Source organism: Nerophis ophidion, linkage group LG23 (assembly GCF_033978795.1).
Source record: "Nerophis ophidion isolate RoL-2023_Sa linkage group LG23, RoL_Noph_v1.0, whole genome shotgun sequence".
Taxonomy (NCBI): domain Eukaryota; kingdom Metazoa; phylum Chordata; class Actinopteri; order Syngnathiformes; family Syngnathidae; genus Nerophis; species Nerophis ophidion.
The window spans coordinates 10,968,676-10,990,200 of record NC_084633.1 but is presented as its reverse complement, the minus strand read 5'-3'; the positions used below and the strand labels follow the sequence as shown (position 1 = coordinate 10,990,200).

Here is a 21,525-nt window from a genome sequence, read left to right as displayed (position 1 = left end):
TAAATCTTTATTTCTTACCATGCGCTGTGTTCTTGTCCGAACACATCCACGGAAGAACAAATCCGGCATCGCTATGCCCAGCAAACGTCACATACACTTCTGTTAAAATGTAATAATCACTAATTCTTCTGTTTGATACTTTACATTAGTGTTGGATGATACCACAAATTTGGGTATCAATCCGATACCAAGTCGTTACAGGATCATACTTTGGTCATATTCAAAGTCCTCATGTGTCCAGGAACATATTTCCTGAGTTTACAAACATAATATAACTTTTTGTGATGTTGTGATGCCCAAAAAATATTGATATAATCATAGTAGTATCGACTAGATACACTCCTGTACTTAGTATCATTACAGTGTCTGTTAGGTGTAGTTCCACCAATGCCGTTTGTTTACATTTTGACGATGGTGAGCTACGGTGTGTCGTGAAGCATGTTTAGCTATTCCTCGTCTAGCAGGGATGATACTTGTAAGAAACTTATGTTACTTGTCGCCATGGCGGCGAGGATTAGTGATTTAGAAGTAGCTAAAACACTGCCGACTGGGGCTGGACTTTAGCCGCTAACTACCTAGCCATGTCTTAAAGCGCCTCTTTCTGAGGGAGTTTCAGTGTAATGATTTCACCTTTATCTTAAGTTTTTAAGCCAAAATGCGTCGGTTCTCCCATTTCTGTCTACACACTGTGTCTGTTTGTAAGTACTCTGTGACTGTGCACTGCCGAACATGCTCGTCTGCTTGTAAACCACTAATGATTACGATGGGGCCGCAGGGGTGATGGCGGACCGGTACTTTTCAGAGGCAGTATAGTACCGAATATGATTAATTAGTATCGCAGTACTATACTAATACTGTACAACCCAAGTCTAAATACAACTACATTTCCACTTTTCCAGAATGTTAAGGACCGGTGAGGACGGACTTCTCCCTTCACTATTAGTCTTATTTTGTATATTCTGGAGAACGAGCGTCCTCCACAGCAAACATTTGATTTTGGTCTGTTTATTTTGACAGAGTTGCAGGAGCGATTTGATGTTTTTAAGGAACTTCTGGCCAAAAAAAGCTAGTCAAAGATCATCTCTATGACAGCACTTGGTCATGTAAACCACAAGTGTGGAGAAAAGGGGGCGAGGTCAAATGTCAATACAAGGGTCTGCCAATGTGTTTACACTGGTCCAAGTTTTTCTCCCTAAAGCAGGGGTGTTTTAGAATAGAATAGAATAGAATAGAATAGAATGGACTTTATTGTCATTATATTTGCATATAACGAAATTAAGGACTCCAAGAGGTAATAAAGGAAAAACCTAACAATTGAAATAAACAGACTACTATCCAATAAAAATAGTAAGCAATCCTGTACAATATACAAAACACTATAGAAATACCAAATACTGTACAATATACAGAACAATTTAAAATTGTTGCAGAAATTTTTAGCAATTTTCTGCAAAAAAATGATTGTTCCCCAAGTTTTGAGCTGGCCTTTAATGGTGTCCGATTTGGCCCCCGGGGCTGCCAGTTGAACGTCCCCTGCTCTAAGTCATTGGAAATTTGAAAATGTCGCCGTTCTACTCAAGGTCTGGGCATGTTTCTGCTGAGCCAAGGATAGGAAAAGAACACATTTGATGCCACTTTGCATTTCTCCAAAGACAGCCTAATATTTATTTATTCACACTCTTCCTTTATGCCAGGGGTGTTAAACGTACGGATCAGGCCTGCAGGATGAGTTTGCTCAGTATAAAAATTAACCAGAAATTTTTGAATTAAAGAAACAGCTGTTCTAAGTGTGTCCACTAGATGTCACAATAGCAATTCTTTGTATATTTGTAGATGATGCTACATATGTACAATATAAACCATATGATGTTAACACATCAGTTTAAGAAAATAATCAAACTACATAAATAAACTGTAATTTAATTTTGATATATTTTTTTATCTTGATAGATTGAAAATGAACTTGACAGATTGTTGCGTTCCCAGATGGCTCTGAGGCTAGGGAATGTAGGAGAACACTACATAAAAGTGTATCAAGTAAATGAGGTGTATACTAAACACACCGATGCCAAGAATTGAAAACAAAACTAGTGTGATTGAAAAGTAACCAAAAGTAGAAAGGTAAAAAAAAAAAAAAAGATAAAAAAACAGGTGGCACAAGTTAAGCAAAGAGTTGAACAAAAATAAGTACAAAACAAAGTACACTCTTTTAAGGCTGCACACAACACGGCAGAAAGAGAATTAACCTGATCCAGTGGTGAGCAGGTGGTTTTAATGCAGGATGGGAGGTTGAATGGTGGACCGGGATTGGCTGGCTGATTAACAGGTGAAATGAGGAGCAGCTGGGAACAGGAACCGGTTGATTGGCAGCAGAGGCAGTGAATGAGTGTGACTTGTACAAAAAATAGAAGAAGAAAAACACAATATAAACAAACCACCATGTGGAATGTAACACTGATGAACATTATCACATTATTTATTCAGAAAATATAAATAACAACACATAGAGAATATATAACATTAACCACTATTAACTGTAAAAAAAACTAAAAAATTGATTGATAATTTAAAAATGTGCCTGTTCTATTTTTAAACAAAGAAAACAATCTGGATGTTGTCTTTATTTTTAAGTTATCATGCCGTGATTTTACCAGTCCGGCCCACTTGGGAGTAGATTTTTCTCCATCTAAAAGGAGTTTGACACCCCTGCTTTATGCTTTGTGTCTGACTGTACTGCACAAGTGTTGTATGTCGCTGTCATCTGGCATAATTATGAAATAACTTTAGAGACTGTTGATTGTTGTAAAAATCTCAAAACTTTTTTTAAAAACGTCAATGCATTTTCTCTCATCGCAGTTTTACTAATCATTTTACGGCCTTTTCGAACCGAGTCAAATACACAACGCCACATGCACGTGTGCGCTCTCGCATTCTTTCGCACTTTGTGTACTTGTGTGTGCACGTACGAAGCGCAACGCCTCCCTGTTTGCTCTTCCAAAGGGGCCCCGAGTAAACACGCCACGACACGGGCGGAAGAATAGCGCTTACTTCCCCGTCACTCATGCTATGCCCTCCTTTAAACTCATTCAGCAGTCGCAGCGCTTTTTGTTTGGCCATGTCGCTCATTCATCCGTGAGCTCGACTAATTATGTTCAAAATTTCCAGGTATTCTGGGTGTTGTTGATAAATGGCTTTTGCTTTTGCAAAGTAGAGTTTTAACTTGCACTTACAGATATAACGACCAACTGTAGTTACTGACAGTGGTTTTCTGAAGGGTTCCTGAGCCAATGTGGTGATATCCTTTACACAATGATATTGATTTTTGATGCAGTGCCGACTGAGGGATCGAGGAGTACGGGCATGCTACTTAGGTGCAGTAATTTCCCGAGAGACTCTAAACCTTTTGATGATATTGCAGACCATAAATGGTGAAAACCCTAAATTCCTTGCAATAACTGGTTGAGAAATGTTTTTCTTAAACAATTTGCTCTCACATTTGTTCACAAAGTGCTGACCCTCGCCCCATCCTTGTTTGTGAATGACTGAGCATTTCATGGAAGCTGCTTTTATAACCAATCATGGCACCCACCTGTTCCCAATTAGCCCGTTCACCTGCGTGGGATGTTCCGAATAAGCGTTTGATGAGCATTCCTCAACTTTTCTTAGTCTTTTTTTGCCCCTTGTGCCAGCTTTTTTGAAACATGTTGCAGGCATCCAATTCCAAATGAGCTAATGTTTGCAAAAAAATAACATTTTCCAGTTGGAACATTAAATATCTTGTCTTTGCAGTCTATTGAATTGAATATAAGTTGAAAAGGATTTGCGAATCATTGTATTCTGTTTTTATTTACCATTTACACAACGTGCTAACTTCACTGGTTTTGGGGGTTTGTATTAAACTCGCAAATGAGATAATTACTTGACCCTTGTTTTACACATTTGAACACAAACAAAAATACCTACAAAGTGGTTACCATGTTGATAAAAATGCAAAAGGTTCCCATCCCTAGTTCTGGTGCAGAATATTGCATGTTTTAAAGTTGCATGCCCACCATATTTGTAAGGGGGCGGATATCTGCAAAACCCTCCAGTTCTAAACTACTATAGCATTGGACTTTTTAATGCAATCCACTAATTTCCAGCAATAACACACTGAATCATGTCAGTGGGCTCAACCTTTAACCGTATAAGGTAGCGCCATCTAATCATGATGGTATATTTTGGCAACAAGTCACTTTGGATGGCCCCCGTGTTCAACTATTTGGCAGAGGTTGCCGGGGGTCATTGGCTCACATCTGTGTAAACCTAAAAGGGAGATTGTTTTCGTGTGTGTGTGTGTGTGTGTGTGTGTGTGTGTGTGTGTGTGTGTGTGTGTGAGACAGAGTGCGCTCTATGCTATGCTACGTAAACTCCCCCACCGCGGCGTGGCGACAAGGCCATTTGTGCGCGAGGGAGACGGGCCTCGGAGTAATGAAGTGTTGATGGCCGCCGGATCAAAGCGGAGGGGCTTGACAGAGGCCAGGGCGGATGTAGTCGGCGTGCTGAGTGCGGGGGTCCGCACATCTGAAACATCTTCACACGCCGACTGTTACCTCGGCGACAGCGGGTCAGGCCGCCGGTAGCCCCGTTTTATAATTAAAAATAGAATATAATGCCTTTCTTATGGTCACTATTAGAGATGCGCGGTTTGCGGTTATACACCCCCCCCGTGCGTCAGTAAGGTGGGCGGGGTTGGGGGCGCGGGGGTGTAAAATATATTCAGGCCCTATCACAGATACAAAGGATTATGGGTATTTGTTGTGTTGCGTTTATGTTGTGTTACTGTGAGGATGTTCTCCCGAAATGTGTTTGTCAATCTTGTTGGGTGTGGCTTCACAGCGTGGCTCATATTAGTAAGTGTTAAAGTTGTTTATATCACAAGCATCAGTGTACTCTGTATCACCCAGTATGGCTTTCAATCTTGAACGTGTGATTGCGGAAGCTGCACACAACATGTTGCCGGACCAACAATCGGTGTGTACATGTTGTTGAAGGTGTTTAAGGCAATGGCTTCTCAGCACGCCCATATTCTTGTAATCAGGATGAACGCTATTAGATAGTCGCGGGAACGTTAGCGGCTCCAATTGACATCATTACTCTGTGATACAGGTTTAAATCGCTCTGTAAATGGTAAAGGCGGACAACCTCTGATGTATTTCAGCGGGCGGTTGGTGGGCGGGTAGGTCCTGATAGAATGTTGGTCCGGGTGGACGGCGGGTGGATGACGACTTTGGTGATGCGGATGCGGATGATATAATTGCCTATCCGCGCATCTCTAGTCACTATGCACAGGTACAATGAGATTAAAAGCAAGTCCAGTATCAGTGCGACAGTCTACAAACATGCAGAAAATAGGAAGGAAAGAAAAGACAAATACTGCAAAAGGAGGTAAGGTGCACAGTCCAGTCCTGAGAACGAGTGTTCTGAATGTGTTGTTTAAATATGAAATATTATACTATATTAGTGTTGTAACGATACCGATATTTTGGTGCCGGTACTAAAATTATTTTGGTGCCTTTCTAAATAAAGGGGACCACAAAAAAAATTGCGTTATCATCGTAGGGTACATTAAACATATGTTTCTTATTGCAGTTAAGTCCTTAAATAAAATAGTGAACATACAAGACAACTTGACTTTTGGTAGTAAGTAAACAAACAAAGGCTCCTAATTAGTCTGCTGACGTATGCCGTAACATATTGTGTCATTTTCCATTCTTTTATTTTGTCAACATTATTAAGGACAAGCTGTAGAAAGTGAATTATTAATCTACTTGTTCATTTACTGTTAAAAAACATGTTCTATCTACACTTCTGTTAAAATGTAATAATCACTTATTCTTCTGTTGTTTGATACTTTACATTAGTTTTGGATGATACCACACATTTAGTTATCGATCCGATACCAAGTCGTTACAGGATCATACATTGGTCATATTCAAAGTCCTCATGAGTCCAGGGACATACAGTGAGGCAAAAGAAGTATTTAGTCAGCCACCGATTGTGCAAGTTCTCCCACTTAAAATGATGACAGAGGTCTGTAATTTTCATAATAGGTACACTCCAACTGTGAGAGACAGAATGTGAAAAAAAAAATCCAGGAATTCACATTATGGTATAAACTCAACTCGTCATGTTTGGAGGAAGAAGAATACAGAGTTGCATCCCAAGAACACCAAACCTACTGTGAAGCATAGGGGTGGAAACATTATGCTTTGGGGCTGTTTTTCTGCTAAGGGGACAGGACGATCGATCCGTGTTAAGGAAAGAATGAATGGGGCCATGTATCGTGAGATTTTGAGCCAAAACCTCCTTCCATCAGTGAGAGCTTTGAATGGTTGACCAAATACTTATTTTCCACCATCATTTACAATTCTTTACAATTCCTACAATGTGAATTCCTGGATTTTTTTTTTCACATTCTGTCTCTCACAGTTGAAGTGTACCTATGATGAAAATGACAGACCTCTGTCATCATTTTAAGCGGGAGAACTTGCACAATCGGTGGCTGACTAAATACTTTTTTGCCCCACTGTATACTCAGTGGCCTCGTGGTTAGAGTGTCAGCCCTAAGATCGGTAGGTTGTGAGTTCAAACCCCGGCCGAGTCATACCAAAGACTACAAAAATGGGAATCGGTGGTTAAATCACCAAAAATGATTGCCGGGCGGGGCCACCGCTGCTGCTCACTGCTCCCCTCACCTCCCGGGGGGTGAACAAGGGGATGGGTCAAATGCTGAGGACAAATTTCACCACACTGAGTGTGTGTGTGACTATCAGTGGTACTTTAACTTAAACTCTAAGTCAGTGGTTCTTAACCAGGGTTCGGTGAGTGGGCCTCAGGGGTTCGGTGGAGCCTCCACTCAAGCCACACCCGACTCATCGTGTACATAAAAACTTCTCCCTATCGGCATATGAGGGATACGGCAACAGCAGAACCCAAACTGATTTGCAGGTGTCTAATTTGTTTCGAGTTCACGCACTGTGTTTTTTTTGTTCTTTGAACAAGGTGATGTTCATGCACGGTTGTGCACCAGTAAAAGATCATATAACTTTGTCTTGAATTTGAAAAACATTTTATTTTTCACTAAAGACGGGTTCGGTGGATGCGCATATGAAACTGGTGGGGTTCAGTACCTCCAACAAGGTCAAGAACCACTGCTCTAAGTAAAAATGGCACACAGAGAGGCGCTAAACTATAAAATCGGAGCCTATGAGAGTTCAATGTGGTTCTGGCTTTGAAAAGGACGATTTACGAGGCGTCACCTGACCAAGGGAGAGCTCGCAACTCCCTTTTGATTCACTCGTGAGATTTTTTTTTTTTTTTTTTTTTGGTGTGTGCGGAGGAGGCCGGCCGGGCGGGTCATGGGAGCATCCCGACCGGGGTTAGGAGTCGGAGCGTTTGGCTTCTTGCGCACCGGCTGGACCACATCAGGGGAAAAAAGTAGCATTTTAATCATTTTTTTTTTGTGTGTGTTTGTGTGTGTGTGTGTGTGTGTGTGTGTGTGTGCTCTCCTCCTCCTCCTCCTCTGTGCTCCCTTTCACTCTTCCCCTCTGACTTCATCCTCCCCTCCCTCCTGCACTACTGGAGTCTGATTGTCTGTTATATGAAATCACTCCCGCCTTCCTCACCCTACCAGTCTCTCTCTCCTGGCCTCACCTCCGTGACCTTCTCCTTTGTAATGGCATTGTTCTGACCGGGATCATAAAAGCAAAGCTTTAAAGACTCTTTGATATTTGATATTGCGCCTTCTGCTGCCCTTAGATATCCACATCTGGCGATCAACGATATGCCACGCATGCAAGGGTCTCTTTTTGGGCATGGGCCCAAAAGTGATAAATGCTCCCCCCTTTCTGTGTGATAACCCTTCCACCCGTCACCCCGAGTGCATGTTGTGACGGGTTGAAGAAGAGGTGGCCCCCACTCCCTCCTAACCCCTCATCTCGCGTTTCTTCCCCGTCCAATCCCGGAGGTTCAGAGAGAGCTCCTTTGTGTCGAGGAAGTTTTGGCTTCTCCCACCGTTTAAGGTTTTTTTTTTCTTCTCCTCCTTCTCGCGGGGGCACAAGCTCTTATTGTCCGGCAGGCCTCATTTCCTCCCCGACGGTTGAGTCGCCGCCGTCCCACCCTTTTGCCGCTTTCCATCCCTCCGTTCCCCAAACAAACATTTGTATTTATTTTTCGCCGCGTTTTCTTGTCCGCCGTCCAAGTCATCATGGCCCGCGGTGCACATCCACATCCCCGTTGTGTTTTCCTTGGAAGGCGTGAGTAAAACTTTCCCCTCCGTCATGCTCTCATCAGCGCTCAGGGAATTCCCAATTAAAGCCGACCAAGACAATCGGCTTTACACAGAAGGCTCTTTGGTTTGTCCCAGGCCCCCCCCCCCCCCACCCCCCTACGCTCCTTTCCATCCCCACCACCAAAGGGGGTGCACTTCCCAGAGCCCCCCTGCCTCACCCCAACCCCGTGGATCGGATATCATTCCACAAGCAACTCAAGGGACTCTTTCTCAGGGCCCCGGCTTTCTTAGGAGCAGTTTGATTTATACAAAAAGAGCGTAGGGGCCCCCCCCCCTCGTCCGTAGCATGGGGGTCTCTTTCTGATGTATGTTTTATGTGGGAAGTCATTGACTCCGCGCCGGATAAGAAGCCTTTGTTAAGAAGTGTTAAGGCCGAAATAAATCTGCTTCGGAAAAGCCGGCAGCTTCCCTGTTAACACCTTTCCATAACACACACACAGGAAGTACGGGAGAGAGTGTTGACAAAGTAGGCGGAGGAGTATTGTTGTGCACACCGATATGAAAGGGGACCTCTTGGAGTGTTTTCCACCTTGCTGTGGGAAGAACAAGGAGAGGAGGGCCCTCTCATCAGGGGGCTTGATCGGACTGTCAATGGATGTTTGTTTTTCCACCAAGTTGCACAGTTAGGTACAGTTTGTGCAGTTGATTCAGGCCTCTTCCTCACTAAGGTTATCCAGGGTAAATCCCACCTAACCTTATCCTTGTCCACACACACACACACACACACACACACACAATGGTCGTTCAAAGGCCTACTGACATCAGATGTTCTTATTCAAACGAGGACAGCAGGTGCATTCCATGTGTCATAATTGATCATTTCGCGATATTGCCATATTTTTGCTGAAAGGATTTAGTAGAGAACATCGACGATAAAGTTCGCAACTTTTGGTCGCTAATAAAAAAAAAGCCTGGCCTTTACCGGAAGTAGCAGACGATGTGCGTGTGACGTCACGGGTTGTAGGGCTCCTCACATCCTCACATTGTTTATAATGTGAGCCTCCAGCAGCAAGAGCTATTCGGACTGAGAAAGCGACAATTTCCCTATTAATTTGAGCGAGGATGAAAGATTCTTGGATGAGGAAAGTTAAAGTGAAGCACAAAAAAAAAAAGAAGAAAAGGCGACGGCTCCAGGCGGCGGCAGTGGGACCGTTTCAGATGTAATTAGACACATTTACTCGGATCATTCTGGAAGATCCCGATGTGCGTGTGACGTCACGGGTTGTAGGGCTCCTCACATCCTCACATTGTTTATAATGTGAGCCTCCAGCAGCAAGAGCTATTCGGACCGAGAAAGCGACAATTTCCCCATTAATTTGAGCGAGGATGAAAGATTTGTGGATAAGGAAAGTTAAAGTGAGGTACAAAAAAAAAAAAAAAAAAAAGCGACGGCTCCGGGCGGCGGCAGTGGGATTGTTTCAGATGTAATTGGACACATTTACTCGGATCATTCTGGAAGATCCCGTATCTGCTTATTGTTTTAGAAGTGTTTTAGTGAGATTGTAAAGACATACCTGAAAGTCAGAGGGCTGCAGTAAACGCCAGTATCTCTCAGAGAAGCCAATGGAGGAGCCAAGATCAAAGCTGCCTTTTTGAGCTGCAGGTAAAAAATGTTGATTGAAATATCCTTAATAATTCTGCATTACTCTGCTTGGAAGAATTTAATGGCAGATTATGTCACACTATTCCACTTACAGAGATTATGACTCAGTGGCCTTGTGGTTAGACTGTCCTCCCTGTAATCGGTAGGTCGTGAGTTCAAACCCTGGCCGAGTCATACCAAAGACTATAAAAATGGGACCCTTTGCCTCCTTGCTTGGCACTCAGCATCAAGGGTTGGAATTGGGGGTTAAATCACCTAAATGATTCCCGAGCGCGGCCACTGCTGCTGCTCACTGCTGCTGCTCACTGCTCCCCTCACCTCCCAGGGGGTGGAACAAGGAGATGGGTCAAATGCAGAGGGTAATTTCACCACACCCAGTGTGTCTGAATATCAGTGGTACTTTAACTTTAACTTACAATATCAATTGATTCTTGTAGACATCAGCAGGTTTCTTTAATTTCTCTGAAAGCTCCTTTCTGATTGTTTTCAGTTGTTAACGTTCTTTTTCTTGCATTTAGCAAAGAGAGCACAGTATCAAGTCAAATTCCTTGTGTGTTAAACACTGGCACGTGCACACATAGGGCCCTTTGGGTGCTTGAGCCCCTGCCCTTCTTTGCCTCGTCTTTAAAAGTGCCCTCTGCCTGTGTGTGTGTGATTTTTTTTTTTTTTTTTTTTCTTTAAACAACATTCATAAATTCCTGTTAGGGATGTAAAAAAACTAAACAAAACAAAAAACAGCGGTACAAAAACTCCACGTTTTCTTGTAATACCGGGTTGTTTGAGCCTGCGCTTCCGCCAGAGAGAGAGAGAGAGGGCGAGTGAGTGAGTGAGTAAGTGAGAGGGGAGAGAGCCCCTGACTGAGGAGACGTGACAGTGGAGCAACCTGAACCTGTGAGTCATGATCTAGTCGGCGTCCACTTATTCAGCATCTAATATGAGTAATATTTCAGAAAAACGCTGTATTATTCTATTATTCAATGAGTCAGCTTCTGTTTTTGCCGGACGTCGGAGCATGGCGCATCAATTGAGCACGGCACATCAATTCCGCACAGAGCAGAGCGGATCGTGCGGGACAGGAAGTGGTGTACAAAATACAAAATAAAACACCGGGTTAATTTTCAAAATAAAATGCACTGTGTTTACGGCGGATCACATTTCTCTCACAGTAGAGGTTTAGATATAAAGTTGTATTGCGTTTCAGTTGTTTAGTCTGAGCATTAAGTGACAAAGACCATAAGTTACAACTTGATGGTGTTCTCATCAAGTTAAGGGAAGAAGGACAGATTTTCACATTTAAGTTTTTTCCATTTGGGTATTTATTTTTTTCGAAGTTCATGTTGCACTGTTCAATGTTCAATATTAAAGTGCTTATCTTTAACAATAAATAGTCTAATAATAAACCAGTGTTTTGTTGCTTTTCATGTCTTCCAAGCCTATGATAATGTGAATTAAATCATTATGACAATAATTTGTTGACACAAAAGAAATGGCAATCACTTTTACCTACAAAGGACACACAGCTAAGTAGTTAGCTTCCTACTAGCAAATTTGATTTTACATTCATTTCCATATTGTGTAAAGGACCAAAAAAAAATGTGCTGCCCTTTTTCTGACTTTGAGCCCCTGCCCCTCTATAATCATGTGCACGTCCCTGGTTAAACATACTTGTCCAATAAAACTGATTCCGATTTAGTCTCGGGCATACCGTCGTCATGTCTTGTCCGCCTTTAATCCGGCCGCAGTCTTATCTAGTCGTCATTATTTGTGTAGTACATTTCTTCTACATGGTAACCTAGAAACTTGATGTTAATAGGTAACACATGAATGTCATCTGATGCCGTTCATGATCACAGCCAAGCCTCTCCGCCCTCTTCCTCAAATAACCCCCTGCAAACACATCCCAGAATAAGCCTTTTGCACACCCGCCTCTCCTCCGATCAGGGACCCCTTTTCACACTGGCCGTGTCAAGGTCCGATAATGGTAAACACACCATTGCCAGCCCAGACGCCATTGTGCTCTGTTTGCTCACTGCATACCTCCTGTGCCTGCTTGCTCGCTTGCTCACCCCTCTTCTTCTTCCTTCATGGAAAGACACAGTTGCAAAGGCTGAACCTTCCATTGTAGCCACAGCGGCCTTTTTGTTTCGCATCCCTGGCGCGAGAGACATGGCGCTGCGTGAGTGTCAACACCACGCTTTGTTTTAGCAGACAGGCTTGGTATGTTCAATTGTCTGCATGACTAATTTACCACCGGGCACTGGGCCATCACAGGATACGGAAAAGAAAGCCTCTCATGTCTCATGCCGACTGTACCACCAGAGACCAATGGCTGGGTCATATCCTCTCCTGTGCAGTGAACTGGAGACGAGGTGAACCCCGCCTCGCAAACCCAATGACACTACAGTACCTGCCTTTGGCGCTCCAAATCAGAGAGCGTAAAAAGCATGTCGCTACCTCGCCCGGTTACGCAACTCTGATAGTACTAACATAACTCCCAGGAAACACACATTAATCCGAGTATTGCTTAGAATTCCAGTTGGTTTGACAGATTAGAAACGGTTCTTTCGCTCAGGTTCGACCAGAAAATCCCCACTGTGCCTATCTACTATAAGAACAAATATAGTCACACACACCGTTCTTAATCAATGAATCAATCTATGGTTGGTTCTTTAAACCTCAGCTCAATCAAGAGCACAGACTCTGGTCCAACAGAAACCGCAGTTCCGGATGAGTAGATACAAGTTCCCAGTCACAGTTCATGTCCTGCAGGAGTAATGACCCGAATGACCTGGAAGTGGATGCTCCTCCATGCCTGAAGTTGGATACAGGGAAATAGCTGTGAGGGTGGCAATGGGGATGTCTCCTCCTACTGTAAATGTTCTACCTTCAACTCTCTCCCTCTGTTCTGGCCTGTTTGGGCAAGTTCATTCGTTCCATTTGCACAGTTGATCAAAAGCTATAAGCAGAAGCCAATGTGGCGGACTTGTAGGGATTCTGCGGATGTAGACCCTGCTACTTAGGGCAGCTGGGTTGTAATTGATAAATACAAAAACAGGACTGACTGATTTGTACTTCAATGAAGTCCCTAAGACTGGTGCGAGTCTCTAGTCGGTGGTGACATCTCCCTGGTCCTCTGGCTCTGTAGGAGCTCTGTGGTTTTGGGCCCTCAGTCTCTTCAACTCTCAGTGACCCACCATGGAGCCCTCCACACAGCTGCATGTCTTAATCGGTTGTCGTCCTCCTCCTCCAGGTGGTACATGCACTTCTCCAGCTCCAGGTACTCCTGACCAGCTCCTGTTTGGTCATATTCTGCAGGTTCTCGATGTGGTACATCTCATAGGTCTGAGATGTAAAGAAGGTTTCTCAATTCTTGTATGTATGGAGGAATTGACATTAAATAATCTTTAAAGTCTCCCTAGCCGTTGCAGCTGCCACCAACTCCACCGCCACGCTCTAAGAGGTCCTCCTCGCTGTCCTTAAGTCTGGTTTTGGTGTTGAGGTCAGGCTCCTCCATACTTGCCAACCCTCACAGATTTTCCGGGAGACTCCCGAAATTCAGCGCCTCTCCCGAAAACCCCCCGGGACAAATTTTCTCCCGAAAATCTCCCAAAATTCAGGCGGAGCTGGAGGCCACGCCCCCTCCAGCTCCATGCGGACCTGAGTGAGGACAGCCTGTTTTCACGTCCGCTTTCCCAAAATATAAACAGCGTGGCTGCCCAATGACGTTATAACTATAGAATGATAGAGGGCGAGTTCTTGGTTTCTTATGTGGGTTTATTGTTAGGCAGTTTCATTAACGTCCTCCCAGCGCACTAACAACACACAACAACAGCAGTCACGTTTTCGTCTACCGTAAAGCAGTTTGTCTGCTGTAAACAGCAATGTTGGGACACTCTTAAACAGGACAACACTGCCATCTACTGTGCGTGCATATGGTTAAAAAATAGTGACAGAGAATAGAACAAGGATGGACAATTCAACCCTTAACTCAACAAATAGTAGATTAGTGTTATGTGTGTGTATATGTGTAAACAAATGAACACTGAAATTCAAGTATTTCATATATATATATATATATATATATATATATATATGAAATATTTGACTTGGTGAATTGTAGCTGAAAATATACTCCTCCCCTCTTAACCACGCCCCGATCCCACCCACGCCCCCCGACCCACCCCTGACCTTACCCCCCACCCACCCAGATCCCGAAATCGGAGGTCTCGAGGTTGGCAAGTATGGGCTCCTCTCCTCTCACGGCTATGCTCATCCGTGAGGAACTGGGTGGTGTTGTTGGGACCATTGGGAGCCTCTTGGCGAACACGTCCTCCCCTAGACCCGATCCTCCCGCACCTTACTTGTCAACATTTTATAGATATGTATATTTTATACTGTAAACATCAATCAATCAATGTTTATTTATATAGCCCTAAATCACAAGTGTCTCAAAGGGCTGCACAAACCACAACGACATCCTTGTTAGAGCCCACATGAGGGCAAGGAAAAACTCACACCCAATGGGACGTCGGTGACAGTGACACTGATGACTATGAGAAACCTTGGAGACCGAAAGCAATGGATGTCGAGCGGGTCTAACATGATATTGTGAAAGTCCAACCCTCAGTGGATCTAACATAACGGTGAGAGTCCAGTCCAAAGTGGATCCAATATAGTAGCGAGAGTCCCGTCCATAGTGGAGCCAGCAGGAAACCATCCCAAGCGGAACATCAGTCACTCCTTTACTTTGAGACCAAGATCATCCATGTAGACTTTGCAAATGCAGGAAAACCTTACTGTTTAAACCTACTAACCGTATATCTGTCTTCCTATAGGTGGCCAAGGTAGAGTACGTCAAGAGGAGACCCAAGCTGAAAGAGGTCTTCGTACGATTAGAAGACCACCTGGAGTGTGTTTGCACGTCGCATCATCATGTTGTGGAGCACTCCGATGCAGAAACAGGTAAATGTCAGCAACACTTTTCTGGCCTTCGCACGACTTTAATGTGGATGCTTTCACACAAGAACTCTCTGGTCCTCTTGGACTTATTATTATACCGCCTCTGAAAAGTACTGGTGCGCCAACCGCCTCGCGCCCTCGTCGTCGTCACGTCGTGACATTGCTGGTTTACGAGCAGACTAGCATATTCGGCAGCGCACAATCACCGAATACTTACAAACAGACACAGTGTGTAGACAGAAAAGGGAGAACTGACGCATTTTTGGTTAAAAAAAAGCTCAGAAAGAGGAGCTTTAAGACAGTGTTTTAGCTACTTCTAAATGACTAATCCTCGCCTCCATGGTGACAAATAAAGTACGTTTCCTACAAGTATCATCCCTGCAGCACGAAGAATAGCGAAAAATGCTTCACTACACACCGTGGATCACCAACGTCAAAATGTAAACAAACGCAATTGGTGGCTCTACACCTAACATCCACTGTAATGATACCAAGTACAGGAGCGTATCTAGTCGATACTACTATGATTACATCAATAATTTTTGGCGTCACAACATCTTGTATGTTTATATACTCTGGAAATATCTCCCAGGACACATGAGGACTTTGAATATGACCAATGTATGATCCTGTAACTACTTGGTATCGGATTGATACCCAAATTTGTGGTATCAACCAAAACTAATCATCCAATCAACGGAAGAATAAGTGATTACTGCATTTTAACAGAAGTGTAGATAGAGCATGTTAAAAGAGAAAGTAAGCAAATATTAACAGTAAATGAACAAGTAGATTAATAATTAATTTTCTACCGCTTGTCCTTAATAATTTTGACAAAATAATAGAATGATAAATGACATAATGTGTTACTGCATATGTCGGCAGCTAAATTTGGAGCCTTTATATCAGGGGTGTCAAACTCAAATACAGAGTGGGCCAAAATTTAAAACCGAACAAAGCAGCGGGCCGAGGTTGAACAAATTAACCTTTTAATAGGGACCCAAACAAGTTTTGCATTGAATCTTGAACAAAAAGGCTTACAGTATATACATCTATAGTGAGATACAAAATCGAGTTTCAAATAATAACAATAATTAAAAAATATCAATGGCATATCAAATAAAATTTCAATAAAAATGGAATGCCTCTTTACGGCGGCGGGGTAGAGGTGGACAGGGTTTGGTGATAGCGGGGGTAGGGAGGGGGGGTGTATCTTGTAGCGTCCCGGAAGAGTTAGTGCTGCAAGGGGTTGTGGGTATTTGTTCTGTTGTGTTTATGTTGTGTTACGGTGCAGGTAATCTCCCAAAATGTGTCATTCTTGTTTTGTGTGGGTTCACATTGTGGCGCATATTTGTAACCGTGTTAAAGTTGTTTATACGGCCACCCGCAGTGTGACCTGTATGGCTGTTGACCAAGTATGGCCTTGCATTCTCTTGTGTGTGTGTACAAGCCGTATATATTATGTGACTGGGCTGGCACGCTGTTTGTATGGAAGAAAAGCGGACGTAGGGACAGGTTGTAGAGAACGCCAAAGACAGTGCCTTTAAGGCCCACCCCCAATATTGTTGCCCGGGATGAAATTCGGGAGGGACACTGAACTTCGGGAGTCTCTCGTATTAGCGGTGAATGCGGTGTTACAGCAGCGGGCCAGCTCTAATCTTAATTTGATATTGCCTCAAGGGCCAAGTGAAATTACACGGCGGGCCAAATATGGCCCGCGGGCCAGAGTTTGACACCCATGCTTTATATGCTTGCTTACTACTAAAAGACAATTTGTCTTGTATGTTCACTATTTTATTAAAGGACAAAGATGCAATAATAAACAGATGTTTAATGCACCATAAAATTTTTTGGTTAAAATAAAGCCAATAATGCCATTTTTTGTGGTCCCCTTTATTTAGAGAATCCTCAAAAACTACCGAAAAGTATCGAAATAATTTTGGTACGTGCTCAAATGTAAGGCCATTTTTCTTCCTGTTTACGTTGTTGCGACCAATCAGAGAACAGAAACTAATCCGAGGGGGGAAATAGAAAATCCTTGGACCAGAGACAATGAACTCTAAGAGTGAAAGCACCCTCCTGATAGATCAAAACACAAAGTCCTACCTTCATCCCCTTCACCATCACCCTTTTCCTGCCATTTTTCACGTCTGTCTTTGTCCGGCTTTCTCACGCTTTTGCACCTGTTGACCCTTTTCCTTGACTGACACACCTGTCAGGTGGCCACATATTGCAAAACCGTAAAATAGTTCCTCAGAGGTGTGTGTGAAGGCAGAGGATGTAAAAAAAAAACCCAAAAAAACCTGCCTGGCATGACAACCAAGCAGTGCCTTTCCCTCCCTTGGAGCAGATATGATGTGAGCTGATAAGGCATGTCAAGTATTTATTAGTCTCTCTGCTTCTGTCCCAGGGCTCTTTCTTTCTATATGAAGCCTGCTTTTTGCCTCTTTTTTTTTTTTTTTTCTAACCCTCCCCTGTTTCAACCCTCCTTTGACTTTGTGTTTTCAGGCCACCGTAGGTCTAAAGGTAAAAAAAGGAAATCTAAAAAGCGCCGAAAGGATTTATTGGCAACATAATAAAGTCAAACCCATTACACCCCCCCCCCCCCCCCCCCCCCCCCACACCCACATCCTCCTACTCCCACTCAATGCCCACTGGAGAGCTGTGAAGGGGAACAGGTAGGCGTCCTCCCGCCTCGCCAAAAAACAAGGGGTCGCCGCCCTAATCACTGTTGCAAAGCCACCAATCACGTCAGATCGAGGAGAGATGCATGCTGTGATTTTTATTTTTTATTTTTTTGCAAGGCATGCATGCACGTTTTGTGTCGACTTGTGTGCACGCCGATTTGCGTAAGGAAAACATGTCCACCATGTCCTCGTCATCACCTTTTTGTGGCTGCGGGCACAAATGTTGAAAATACAGTGGCGGTCAAAAGTTTACATAGACAAGAACATAATGTCATGGCTGTCTTGAGTTTCCAATATTTTCTACAACTCTTATAATTTTGTGATAGAGTGATTGGGAGCACATACTTGTTGGTCACAAAAAACATTCATGGAGTTTGATTATTTTATGATATTATGGGGCTACTGAAAATGTGACCAAATCTGCTGGGTCAAAAGTATACATATATTACTTTACAATATTCTCAAAACAAGGTAATGTTGGAGTCTATTGACACAACACATGTTAGATTCACCATTGCCTTCCTTAGCTGTTATCAAAACAACATACAACATATACAGTATATGTAGTATATAGACATAACTGACCCCTCCCAGGTGTAGTCAGTCACCTGGTCGAGGCGACACACTCTGCCGTTGTCACGACTATGGACTATGGGGTTTGTTTTCCCAGAGGGCAAAGGAAAGTTGGCACGGGCAAGACGTGAATGTAAGCACATAATTTATTTTAACGCTAACAAACTACAAAAAAAGGAAGCAAACAAAAGGCACGCACAATGGCGGTACAAAAACATGGCTATGAAACAAAACTATGAACATAAAACAAAACACTTGCACAATGGCATGAATAACAAAAAAACTTACTTGGATTAAGACAAGGGGTATGGATCATTGGCCTGGAAGGCATAGAAGGTGGTAGACGGGGTGAGAAGGAGGTGAAGTTGCCAGAATGAACAACAGAAACAGACAGGCTTAAATAATACCGTGGTGATTAAGTGAAAACAGGTGTGAGACATGAGGACAGGTAAAAACTAGTGGGTAGTCATGGTGACAAAACAAACCAGGAAGTGCAAAACAGGAACTGAATGGCCAAAAGGCAAACAGAACATGACTAAAACAAAACGTGATCACATAGGCATGACAGCCGTAATCCTGGCCAGGATACAATATAGTACATTGATGGGTGCTTAATAGGGATGTACCTATTTTTGTTTAATCTGACCACAGAACTTTCCTCCAGAAGGTCTTATCTTTGTCCATGTGATGTCAGATTAAACAAAAATTTAGCTATTTGGCCGCAATATATTTGGAGGAGAAAAGGTGATGCCTTTACTTCCAGGAACACCACACCTACTGTCAAACATGGTGATGGTAGTATTATGCTCTGGGCCTATTTTGCTGCCAATGGAACTGGTGCTTTACAGAGAGCAAATGGGACAATGAAAAAGGGGGATTACCTCCAAATTCTTCAGGACAACCTAAAATCATCAGCTCGGAGGTTGGGTCTTGAGTGCAGAACAATGACCCCAAATACACATCAAAAGTGGTAAAGGAATGGCTAAATCAGGCTAGAATGAAGGTTTTTAGAAAGACTTAAACGTGTGGACAATGCAGAAGAAACAAGTCCATGTCAGAAAACCAGCAAATTTAGCTGAAATTGCACCAAATTTGTCAAGAGGAGTGGTCAAAAATTCCACCAGAAGCTTGTGGATGGCTACCAAAAGCGCCTTATTGCAGTGAAACTTGCCAAGGGACATGTAACCAAATATTAACATTACTTATACTTTTTACCCAGCAGATTTGGTCACATTTTAAGTAGACTCCAAAAAAATCATAGAAGAACCAAACTTCATGAATGTTTTTTGTGACCAACAAGTATGTGCTCCAATCACCCTATCACAAAAAAATAAGAGTTGTAGAAATTATTGGAAACTCAAGACATTATGGAAACTCAAGACATTATGTCCTTTACAAGTGTATGTACACTTTTAATCGCGACTGTATGAGAAACATACAGCAGACCCTGGGTACTTGAACGCACCATTTCTACATTTTAAAAGCTTTCAATTTCCCAAGTCCCGAGGCTCTACTGTATTGTTCGACAAGATGCATGCTGGAATAAATGCTTTGTATCAAGATAGAGCGCATTGTTTGTGTTTGCTAACCTCGTCTTTCTCTATTCTTCCTTCCAGTGGACGTGAGGTGAGACCAATGCGATCTGAGAAAAAAAACACACAAAAAAAAGGATGTCAGCGTGGGAGGGACCGCCTTCTATCATTCTTCGCTTCAAAGAACTTTTCCCGAAAGACAAGACTGATGAAAATAAAACAAGACAAATGATGCCAAAGGTGCTTTTAAAAACTATCCAGTGACTGATAGGAGGCCAAAAAGGGATTTGTTTCTCTGTTGAAGGGACACGAAAGAGTTGGATAGAGCCTTCGAATAAAAAGAAAAAAAAAAGAAAAGTGGAAGACCTCCAGCTGGGCAACTTAAAAAAAAAGTGCCCTCTTTAAATAAAAGACTCGTGCAGGAAGGAGAGCATCCTGTCTATGTACAGTTTTGCAAACTACAAACTATTTATACGCTTTTTTTCCAAGCGAAAGAACGCGTCGAGATCACCCTTTTGTTGTTATACCTGTCGTCCTATTATTATTATTATTATTATTATTATTACATCAATGTATCGAGTCTTGTATGTGGTTTGGATATGTGTGCGCAGAGGAGGAGACGTGCAGGAAGAGGCTTTATTTTTGTTATGAAATATATTATGCTTCCTTTTATCCGAGCAGAAATGTGTTTTTTTTTTTGTCGTTGTTATTGTTGGTTATTGAATGTCTATTTAATCCATTTGGAAAAGATGCAAACAAAAAAAAAAAGGGTGATGATTGTTGTGCATAGTAAGTGGTCCTTAATGCATTTCACACACAATCTACACTTTGTCACTGTAATGCTGATAAGAAGGATGCCCACCCAGTCTGCTGTAGCGACAACACACACACACACACACACACACACATGTACACACACACACACAGCGAACAAAGTCCACCTTAAAGAGTGAATGAATAAGCAGAGCAAATCGACAAGCGCATGAATAGGCTCCTTGTTTAGGCAAGCTTTGGTCCTCACAATGACTCCACCCGTCTTCTGCAGACACACCAAATCTGATGGAACTAACTGATTTTTGTAAAGAAAATACAAAAAACAAAAAACAAAAAAAACAAAAAAACAATTGTGCTTTTTCCACCCTGAGTCTAAACAATCAAGGTTTCATACTGGCAACGGAGTGAGTCACTGTAAACACGTGATCGCCGTGACATGGAACTGTATCAGCTGAGACCAGACAAAAGTCCACCTGGGAATGAACCATCACTTGAATAGTGCTTTATTTATATTGTCTCACTACTGTTTTATTTTTGTTTGTTTTTTTCCTTTTCTTCTCATCACACGACAGACAAAAATAAATGCCTTAAGCCAGGGGGTGTCAAACTCATTTTAGATGGAGAAAAATCTACTCCCGTGAAATCACGGCACGATAACTTCAAAATAAAGACAGCTTCAGATTGTTTTTCTTTGTTCGAAAAAAGAACAAGTGCATTCTGAAATTGTACAAACCATAATGTTGTTGAGGTTTTTTATTGCACCTACAGTCGCGATCAAAAGTTTACATAGATATGTAAAGAACATAATATCATAGCGGTTTTGAGCTTCCAATCATTTCGACAACTCTTATTTTTTTTGCGATAGAGTGATTGGAGCACGTACTTGTTGGTCACAAAAAACATTCATGAAGTTTGGTTCTGCCTGCTACTGAATATGTGAGCAAATCTGCTGGGTCAAAAGTATACATACAGCAATGTTAATATTTGGTTACATGTTTCACTGCAATAAGGCGCTTTTGATAGCCATTTACAAGCTTCTGGTTGAATTTTTGACCACTCCTCTTG

At 42.6% G+C, this 21,525-nt stretch overlaps 1 protein-coding gene across 3 annotated transcripts in view; it reads left to right on the top strand.

Moving 5' to 3' along the window:
• pdgfab (platelet-derived growth factor alpha polypeptide b) overlaps positions 1-21,056 on the top strand; it is a 61,869-nt gene extending 40,813 nt beyond the window's left edge. For 2 of the 3 annotated variants that reach the window (XM_061884793.1, XM_061884792.1), the window contains exons 5-6: positions 14,771-14,897; positions 17,403-17,512. In XM_061884793.1, coding sequence (XP_061740777.1) covers positions 14,771-14,897; positions 17,403-17,470 — 195 coding nt within the window. In that variant the 3' untranslated portion in view covers positions 17,471-17,512. Of the gene's footprint in view, positions 1-14,770; positions 14,898-17,402; positions 17,513-19,770 lie in introns of those variants that run through there. The other variant, XM_061884794.1, reaches the window with a different exon arrangement.
• Positions 21,057-21,525: the final 469 nt, after the last annotated feature.